Source organism: Bombyx mandarina, chromosome 13, assembly GCF_030267445.1.
Source record: "Bombyx mandarina strain Sakado chromosome 13, ASM3026744v2".
NCBI lineage: Eukaryota > Metazoa > Arthropoda > Insecta > Lepidoptera > Bombycidae > Bombyx > Bombyx mandarina.
In genome coordinates, this window is record NC_143220.1 from 10,883,979 (window position 1) to 10,894,872 (window position 10,894).

At 32.4% G+C, this 10,894-nt stretch overlaps 1 protein-coding gene across 1 annotated transcript; it reads right to left on the reverse strand.

Annotated features, from left to right (window-relative positions):
* Nucleotides 1–3,690: 3,690 nt before the first annotated feature.
* LOC114241799 (TNF receptor-associated factor 6) lies at nucleotides 3,691–10,210 on the reverse strand. The gene is made up of 7 exons (XM_028172769.2): nucleotides 10,045–10,210; nucleotides 9,526–9,677; nucleotides 8,960–9,081; nucleotides 8,532–8,725; nucleotides 7,915–8,075; nucleotides 7,407–7,661; nucleotides 3,691–6,978 (listed from the first exon to the last, which is right to left on the reverse strand). Exons 1-7 carry the CDS (start codon nucleotides 10,084–10,086, stop codon nucleotides 6,651–6,653), a joined length of 1,254 nt encoding a protein of 417 aa, XP_028028570.1. The 5' UTR covers nucleotides 10,087–10,210; the 3' UTR covers nucleotides 3,691–6,650.
* Between the last annotated feature and the right edge of the window lie 684 nt (nucleotides 10,211–10,894).

Consider the following 10,894-nt stretch of genomic DNA (forward strand, 5'->3'; position numbering starts at 1 on the left):
CGTCACTTAGTGTCATATGTCAAATACATATTAAAATGAATAGGTATATCCTATTCTATCTCCATAAACCTAAAAGATAGAATAGGTACATACGTTGTAACCTTATGTTGAATTGTCGTAAATTGTCACACTGGACAGTAAAATGTTTTCGCTATTCCGCAAAACTTGACTATTGTCGGAACAACTACAATACTATATTATATCAAAGCGATTATCTTTGTACCGTAATTAGAATTATCTAAAATATTAGACATAGAAAATAAGTTTTATTATGAACATTAGATCGAGATTGGAATAGTTTTTGTGCTCATTATCTCAGTTTGAAAACCTATAGTTAGTGTAGTAGTAGGTATACATCTAATCAAGACAGTTGTACAGTCACTGCGATAAGTGGTAAACGGTAAGCTCTATGATTACTATAGTCTCGTCTAATTGTATTCATTTACAATTCGATATCAACGTTACATTTGCTTTATTATTAGTGATATATATGTCACTTATATGTAAGCCACAATTTTTGTTATATAAAAACTATCACTGCATAACTGCTTCGCGGCAGAAAGAGGCAAGAAGACGGTAGTACTTGCCCTTGCGAAAATACAATACGCCCTTCCACTAGTAATCACATCAACATTAAAATTAATCAGCACATATGGGTAATAGGTTATTATATTTATTGTTGTGTTTGTATATATTTAATATAAAAAATCATTATTTTTTTATGAAAAACATTTGATGAAACGTGTTCATCATTATCAAGTACATCACAATAAATAGAATAATAAATTTAAGAAATTACACAGGTAAATCATACAGTCAGTGTTAGTACACAACATTTGATCTAGAATATTGTCATATTAAAAAAGCATGTTACACTAAATACTTTTGAGTAGAACTTTTTACTTGAAAAAAGCTTATAGTTGCATTGTAATCGATATACGAGTAATATTATTTGATTTGTTTATTATGTAGCGGCTTGTTACTATTAAATTTTATTCATTATGCCAATGTTAGTTTATTATAACAAAAATATTGTCGTATAGTTTGAGGTACGGTGAATAGATTCAAATACGTTAATTTACTCCGTTTTTTTTATCACGATAAATATGTCATTATTTGACTGAAGTAGTGTATAAGAAAAGTTAATTTTCTGATAGTTTCACAGAGATCTTGTTTACGAAAATTTGTCATAATTTTTCCAACCATTAACATAATTTGAAATAAATTAAAATAATAACGTTCATTTTAGTTCACTATCATTCCGGGTATCGGATAGGGGCTATAAACGTAAAATTATCAGAAGAGAAATGACTTCTCTTATCCCTACTTCTGCCATTTTTTGTACAATTATATGAACACAAATGAACAGAATCTAGAACATTCTTAGAACCCAAAAAAAGTCCTGGTATAAAAACAAACATTACATACGTACAACGTATTTGAAACCAGTTATCATTTAAATGCATTTGTTTACCGTAACTGTGATATATTGTGTCGTAGAAATTATTGAGCTTGCATAGACAAGGTTAGCGTAGAAATAAAAAAAATTAAATTATATGCATGCATAATTTGTATACCAAAATAATTATTTCATCAAACAGCTACATTCCAAAAGAAACTTTTAAAGCTTGATTTAAATTATTTATGAGAAAAAAACAGCTCAAGTGTGTGAGTGAAAAATAGAGTTGATATGTATCTTAATCTTAATCTATGGTTTGAATAAAATGGCTTCCTTCGAAGGTCTTCCCTACTTGATAATTCCCTGCGTATGTAACGGAAACTTTCCATTGTCCTTTTGTTTATTTTTTGTGCAGTTTAAGTATATTGTTCAAAAAAAAAAAAATTATTATCAAAATATATGTATAAAATGTCGATATAAAAGACAAATAAAGGAATAAACAAAGTAAATAATTTTTTAAGATCTGTATTGATTTGATAATTTTTAATAATATTTGAGATGTAATTTAATATGTAATTATTGGTCGTATGACTTTTATACGTAATTCATAAATATAACTAAGAGTTATCACAAAACTAGTACTTACTACTTAATCGAGTAGCTTAGTTTGTATTTCTTTGATTTAATTAGATTTTGCATGCTTAGTAATTTAGAAGAATACTATCAGAATTAGAATTATTGATCGAATGGAAGAGCGATGCAAATAGTAATTTTGAGAATCGGACTGAAACATTATTGGAACCACCGTTTGACTTAAATTAACAAAATTAAAAGAAATTTTTATAGTCTACATATTATAATTCAATGAATGTTAATATTTAATTTAGTATAAATAAATGAATACGGCTTCGGATCTCATGTATGGCCATCTGGTAACAGGCGTGTAACTAAACTGTATGAACAACTCTTCAAAGTACTTTAAGTTTTTTCATGAATCACATTTAATAAGCTTTAGAAACTTTAATTAATACTTCTAAATTATTCAAAAAGATATTCCAGAAACTATACTTTCAGGAAAGGTTAATGTTATCAGGCCATAAAACTGTGTCTTTTTGTGAAAATGTGATAAGCTAGTGCATGATAATTTAGACTTATATAAGTAGCTCTGTAAGACTAAATTCCTATATTTTAATAATTATTGAGAATATTTTGTAAGACATCAATACCGATAAATCAAGTTTTGCAATAAATGACATGTGTTTTTTTTATTGTTACCTATATGTTGCACTTGGTAATCTGGAAATTGTAATGCGTATATAGTCATTAAAACTTAAGCTATGGAAACAAAGTAATTAGAATGAGGACTACAGGTACTTGCAACTGTATCAGTATTAGTTTGCTATGAGATATAGCAGAAAAAAAATACATTTTTGAGATTTTTTAAATTTTTTCTCCGTAGACGTCATTGCGCATGCGCTCTTTGTCGATTGGTTTCTTGAGGGTTTCTCTAGTCCAGTTGCGGAGCGGGAAGAATTTCGTACGTTATCCTGTTATTACCTGTCTGTCACTCCCGCGTAAATATAATGAGTCTCGCTCGCACAGATGCAATGACCGCCGTCCTCAGGGATTGTAAACCTAAGACTGTAAGGTTTGTTCTTGTTTGCATGTTGTCCTTGAGTAGTAAAGCAAGCAGTAACTCAGATACAGAGGTATCGGATTCTGATTTTGAATTCTCATTTTTTTATATCTGCCGAATTAGTAATTGTAACTCGATTTTTATAACTGTTATAATATAAAATATAAATAAATAATTTATTATATATTTATTATACATACATATTAACAATATTTTTTTATTGCTTAGATGGGTGGACGAGCTGACAGCCCACCTGGTGTTAAGTAGTTACTGGAGTCCATATCCATCTACAACATAAATGCACCACCCACCTTGAGATATAAGTTCTAAGGTCTCAAGTATAGTTAGAACGGCTGCCCTACCCTTCGAACCGAAACACATTACTGCTTCACGGCAGAAATAGGCAGGGTGGTGGTATTTAACAAGTTAGTAATTTTTTCTCCTTCAAACATTTTATGTAAAACGCACTTAATACAAAAATGTTTGAGACCACTGTCAGTAGGTAAAGAGGTCATTAAAATTTTACGAAATTCCTCCTGCTCCGCGAGTGGACTATAGCAGTCATGCGTATAGGTCGGAGGGCGGGACAGCTCTTGTATAGTTCAATTAAAACTTCCGAATTCGTGTCTCGTGAACAATTTAAAAATAAAACCAATTATTTTGTAATACAATTATAATTTGTGTTAACAATAATATAAATTCAGTATTTAATAAAGTGAAATATAACATTATATGTTAAATATTTACAGACCCAAAATGGTTTTAACGCAATGGTTACTCTTGTCTTTAACAGCGCTCAGTTTTGCCGTGGCTTTATGAGGCTGAAGTTAAAAATTAAAAAAAAACCTCTTAACAAAACTAGTTTGGTTTGTAAGATTGATCGACTATACTATTACAAACAAGGGACTGCAGGATTTTATTTTGTAATCAAATGTTTCAGTTTTTTCAATTGATTCGAACGGCGGCGGGATACCTTAAAAGCCCAAGGCGCTGAATCTTCGAATACGCCACTGTTAATGAGCTAACCCCATAAAAACATTAAAATACCCGCGTGATAGGGTTGGTCCACGACAGCAATAAATAAGTCTTATCTCTAATTAAAACAGGCACTTATTGGAATGTTTTTTTGTATAAAAGATTACATTTTAATACAACTACAGTAATTTATCACTTTATATACTTGAGCCATTACAAACGTGCGAACTGAGTCATAAATCATTTTTATCAGACCTCTCGCTCAGACTTATATCGGATCTCTCGCTCACACTTCTGGGGTTGTGTTAATAAAACTTATATCAATATAATTACCAAAAAAGCCGTTATTTATTTTAATTTTAAAAAAGATGTTTTTTTCGGGTCACTTTTTAATTCGTTAAACCCTATCAACACTTTATAAATAACCGAACGAGTTTGGACGTTAATATCGCTATTTAATTTTAACAAAAAAAGTTATCGAATAATGCTTCCATGGTTCGCGTAGGATTGTCTAATGATAACTAACACAATTTTTACACACACTTACAACCTACAATTATCATGTGTATAGTAACCGGCAAACTTCTTGAGCAAAAGACCTTGACTGCGCAGAACCGAATTTTAGATCACTTTGGTGGTGAGGGTGAGGCGCGACGGCAGGGGACATCGTATCGAGCGCGTTATTGGTAGATCAGTCGAACCTTGCGTCCCGCACCGCGCCCTCGTTCCGCTTGCTCCCAAAAGTACGCTTGCGTACAGTGAAAAGTCTATCGTTATTCATCGTTAAGTTATTTGTTATAATTGCTTGTTGACTTTGTTGCCATTGCTATATGTTGAGTGTTTGTTGATTTTTTATAAAAAATACACTATGCCGCGACAAACTGGTGTAGTATTCAAAAGAAAGGGTAGAAAAATTGTGTACGACGTATATTGCTTCATTATAAAACAGGGGAAGAATGATATGGACAAAGTAAAACAGACTTCGGAAGCAAGAAAAATATCAGTGAGTAGTGAGTGGCTCGGAATGAAGCTTACGACGAATTATGAAAGAGCTAGGCTTCAGATGGAAAAAAAAAACAGAAAGTAATCGGAAGCTGGTAATTGAAAAAAGTAACATTCGATTACTACGAATCGAATATCTCCAAAAAATCATTAATTATAGACAAAAAAGAAGACCGAACCGACCGAGTTGTAAACTACACCAATGAGCCCTATGTCGACTCATCACGATGATAGCGACTCGGGTGATGAAAACAGTGATGATGATGGTCAAGATTAGGATAACGAAAAAAAAATTACAAATACCAGCTTCGCTTCAACTGAACCAAGACCTGGCAACAGCTCTAGTTTTGACTTAATAGAAGGAATATCTATTTTACCCCAAGATTAAATTATTACAATTATTAATATATATTTTTTGTTGATGTTCTAATAAATATATAAATAAATACATAATATGTTGATTTTCATAATTTAATAGCATTATGACGCAGAGTAAATAATGTTTTTGCACGTGAGTGTACCATGCGCGAACTTACCCCCACTACGTCGACAAATGCTCAAGAAGTTTGCCGGCTATTATACCAGGTATCAACGAGCACGTCATCTGACTACCTGAACCCGAGCGGCATCCCTTTATCGATATCGAGTTGCGCGGCATTGTCACATCCCTTTGACGTAATGTTTTACGACTCAGTTCGCACGTTTGTAATGGCCCAAGTATAGTTAAACGAGTCGAATTTAACCCTTTCACTTTGTATTTAGAATTGAAAACATGGTTAGGAATTTGTCGATATGGAAATCGATAAAACGTAAAGGCTGCACTAAAAGGAAATAACCATATCGAGGGGTGAAAGGTTGTTTTAGCGACATTTATCTTTATAATTGAGGCCGTCAGCGCAAAAGGGGCCTAATCCTACCTTAGCTAGTATGGAGATATCGAGGTTTTAATTTACTTTTACACTGGTTCGTACAATACGCGCGAAAATAATGTTTACAATACCACCTGTTATCGTTGAAAAAGTTTATTCAAAGGTTTTTTTTTCAATTTTGAACTACACAGCTCACCGGTAAAGTTGCAAAAATGTCACTTAGCCTTTCACCCCTCGATAGATATTATGGATTTGATTAAGCCTGCGAGAGAATAATACAGTAAGTAACATATAAATGGACATAGCACGGATTAGACAATACTTTTAAAAATTCAAAAACCAATTAAATTACCCTTAAAACTAGTTAAATATTATAGCTAAGGATACGGACGGATCTATAATACTTTTTAATGATAATAATGAGACATTATTAATAAATATGCAAATAATATATTGCATTCATATGTAAATAATGGAGATTCATATTGATTTATTTGAAATTTGATCTTATTACCTAGTAAGTATTAGGACTATAACTATTTAGCTTATTCAACAAGTTTTGGTAATAACAACCTTTTAATGAGAAATAGTTTCAAGACTTCAGTTTGTCAGCGTGTAGTGTCATATCGCAGAGATATGTCACCAAAGGTTTTTGAAATATAAAATCTCAGAAATTATGTTAAAGTTTGATTGTTTTTTTCAATGATTTTTTCCACAATTTTATACTTACACAGTCAAACGGAATGTAACAAAAAAATCACTCCTCATGTCATACGCATTTGATGTTGACTCTGATGATGAGAACGTCGTCCTTGACAAAGCCGTTGCGAATGACGTCACCGAGGACAGCGTACTCTGTGTAGCCGAATCCTCGCACGCATATCTCTGTGGCGGGCTTACTGAACGCCTTCAAGTTCGTGTTGGACATCATCGTGTCGCGTTGGGACAGCTCCGGGTAGACCTGGTTGACCAGGACGAACGATATCCTGCCGTTGAACGGCCATTCGAGGCAGTCGTCGTTTTCGGTCTTCATTAAGTGCACGTGCAGAGCGAAGAAGTGGGTGTTCTGCGGTGAAATGTTCAGCCGGACACAAAATCTGTCGATGCATTACAACATGATTATTGTTTCCAGTCTATCATGAGTTCAGTACTGGTGGTAGGACCTGTTGTGAGTCCGCACGGGTAGGTACTACCACCCCGCCTGTTTCTGTCGTGAAGCAGTAATGCGAAGGGTGGGGCAGCCGTTGTAACTATACTGAGACCTTAGAACTTATATCTCAAGTTGGGTGGCGTATTTACTCTGTAGATTTTTATGGGTTCTAGTAACCACTTAACACCAGGTGGGCTGTGAGCTCGTCCAATGTATCTTAGCAATAAAAAAAAGGTTTTTTTTTTTTTTTACGACGACTTCAAGTTTCATTAATATAAATAATTAAGGGAATAGGTTTTTGTTGAAATAAAAAATGATTTACAAAAAAAAACAGTTTGGGCACTATAATATGTAGGACCTACAAATCAAAATTACCTATAACCGTTGGGTGATGTATAGAATCCGGGGCTGTACAGCATTTTGTAATGGTCTTTCAGCATAGCGTCAAGTCTAGTTTTGAAGTTATCGATTCTCCACACATAGTTTCCCATGCAGTAGCGCAGTAACATTTCATTGTTTTGTTTCATCTTGGCTACGGCAAAAGCCGAGAGTTGCTTCGAAATATTCGCTATGACTATGTCTTGTTCGCGATTCCTTTGTTCAAGTACGACAACACGTTCGTATAGAGCTCTGTAAAATGTTTAAGTCAGATATATAACATTTATTACAAAATTTAATACATACATTATTACAGAAAGTCAATCACTAAAATCACTAAAATTATTCACTACATTTCATTATAATTTTATTATTTATTTGAAAACCCAGTACTTTTTTTAATTAGTCATTTAATTTCAGTGGAATTGAAATCAAATGGTGTAATGGCTTCAGTAGTTGTTGAATCAAGGGGATGTTAAGTTCAACTGATAAAAAAAATTCTTACCGTATTAGTGCACTGGTATTGTTTAGTGGTGGGGATGATGTTTGATTGCCATCTTTATCAGGTGCGTCCCACAGAGCCATCGCCTCTTGTTCTTTAGTGTCCATATTAGCATTCGACATATCATTATTGATTTTCATTTCTGAATATGCATTCATGAGTAACTAGAAAGGAAAAATAATTTTTGAACATCGGATTTTATTTAAGAAGTCCACAACACAACATTCTGGATATATGTCCCTCCTTGTTTTCATCATGATTAATATGTGGTAGCTCATAACATTGCATTATAAACATTTGCCAAATATCACCAGTGGTACTGCACTGTGAGGTTACTAGCAATTAACACCATTCTGTCTATTGCATGCGCAAAGTAGGCAAGTAATCTGGTTTTAAGGGTGAGAAAGCATTATGTAATAAAATTGAGATATGGTTTGATGTCTCAAGGTAGATATTATTATTTCAATATTTATAAGCACCAATTAACAACATCATCAGTAGCAATAGGCAGCTTGGCTATGCCTGTCTTATTTGATATCCGTCAGTGACCATATCTACTTAATCAGGTAGGCTGTATGATCTGATTACAAGGGCAAAAAAAAATTAAAAAGAAATCTTACATTCATATGACTCTGGGTATCATTATTCAAATGTTGGTTCATTTCATCTTGACTATCAAATGTTTCTTTGCAACCGGCTGGCTTGAATGAGCAAGGGATGTGTATTTCTGGTTGTGAAGATGTTTCCGGTTGATTGTACTCGCACACAGCTATGTGTGCATCTAAGTCTAAGGGTGTTACTTTTACTGTACATCCTGCAAATAACATGATCTTGAAAACAAATTAGTGTTATATTTTACTCGGAAAGTATTATAACAGAATGAAATTTTGTTAAGTTTTGTAAGGAAACATACACTTAGATAATAAGTATAATTAGTATAATAAGTTCAAAATTTTATCAACACTATATAGTAATTGTAAATAAAATGTTCATCTTTTAAAAAAATTCTAAGAGAATTTATAATTAAACAAAAACTTTAATTATTTACCTTTAGCTGAAAATGGACAGTTCATTCTTTGTTCTTGTATTTCTCTTTTAGTGTAGTTATCAGGAAATATATCCACTTTCATACTTAGATTAATGTTATCGATTGGACAGTGACCACTGTTTCTGCAAATATAAGGGATTATCACTTATTTCATTTTGTAATAATTTTTTTCATATTTTTACATATATACTATTTTACTAATTCATCAAGTATATTATTATGTTAATCCGTATTTGTTATCTTATTTAATTAGTATCGGTTAAGTTTTATTTGATTTAGGGACAAAAGACAGGTTTCTAATTTTGTAATTATTGGTTTGAGTTTGGTTTGGTTTTGATTAGTATACTTGTAGGCTAGCTACTGTGCAGTTGTTACCAGAAACTATGAATGTTACAAAGTAAATACCACTGCATGAAATAGGGAAGAAAAGTGGTTTGCAATGCATAATGGCTGTGCCAATCTTCAAATGCATGACTTCTGTAGAAGTAAGAATAAATCATTATTTAAACTTTGAGATTCACGAGTTCAAGACCCCAATTTAATACTATATCAAGATTATCACTTACTGTAGCCATGACGTAATGCAGCTTTTACAAAACTTGTGTCCACATGTTGTGATTACTGGATCTCGAAGCCAGTTTAAACAAACAGGACATTCGTACCGTGACTCCGGCTGGTTACTTAAAACTGTCTCATTCAATGCAGTTATGCCCATAGGCTGTAAATGATTCAATAATGATAATTAAATTGCAAATTATGTACAGAGATGAAAATTTGAGTAGGTAAGAAAATGTAATGGATTTAAAAAAAAAACGCATTTTTTATAACTTCTATTGCTCAAGTTAGTAAATTTTTCCAACTATTACTATTCTGTTCATTAATGAAATGTACTTCTAAAACCACGTTTGCACCACGCCCATTCTTTTGAGTCACTTTAGATTAATATGGTGCTAAACTGACTCAAGGTATACATATTAATTGACTAAAAATAATAGACATTGCTAATGTTATTCAAGAAAACATTATGAACTTCTAACAGCGAAATGGTCTTGAATAACGAAGAGAGAAACTAAGTTTATACTTACAGCGATCCCTTCTGAAGCATCTTTAGCTCTGTTTCGGTCCATCGGATTTTTAGGTATACGACTTGAGTTCGGAAAAGACGGTTAACAGTACATTAGGAATAAAATTTGAACTTGAACTGCAATGTAAATACACATCATCTGATTGTTCTGGTCGACTTAATTGACATTTGGTGCGGTCTGACAGTGACATACGATTTAATAACATGTTAACATGTTAATGACTCTCTGCCAACTAAGCCAAAAAGGGATTTTTTAAATGGAGGATAGAAAGTATATATAAGCATGCATTTCAGTTATTGTTATTAGTAACACGGTAATAAAATACAATTTCGTACATAGGTTCATACTGTGAAGGGTTCCATATATAAGAGAAATATGATCCCTTGCTATTTATATATTGTTACCATTTAACCAAGCGGACTGTGAGCTCCAAAAAACTTGTTTCAATTATCTTGAGAATAAATATCGAATTTAATTAAATTCATTACCCACCTACATAGTGATCTAATTAAAATTACAGACTTTAAATTCTTATAAATTACCGATTGATTTTAGATTACATTTATATAAACATTTAACATACTATGGATACCCCGCGGATTCACTTGCGCTATACATTATATTTTTATTATAATTAATTATATTAGTTTAAACATATATTAAAATAATATCATTTTACTGTAATTAAAAAGGCACTGTAGAAAATTACTGTAGATGCCCTTTTGTGAATAATTCGGATATTACTAAGACTTCGAAGCCTATACAATGCAATAGTAGTTAAAATAGTAATAGTAACGTTTCAAAAACGGCTGCAAGGAAGTGTATCCCCTGTTTTAAGGATATATATTAT

What these genes read in the sequence shown, in the direction of transcription:
- LOC114241799 (XM_028172769.2), bottom strand. Translation starts at nt 10,086, where the DNA reads ATGGACCGAAACAGAGCTAAAGATGCTTCAGAAGGGATCGCT. An exon ending in ATGCTTCAGAAGGGATCGCT is followed by an intron (nt 9,678 to 10,044) that starts GTAAGTATAAAC and finishes AATCATTTACAG; the next exon opens with CCTATGGGCATAACTGCATT. An exon ending in ATACCCAGAGTCATATGAAT is followed by an intron (nt 8,076 to 8,531) that starts GTAAGATTTCTT and finishes TTTCCTTTCTAG; the next exon opens with TTACTCATGAATGCATATTC.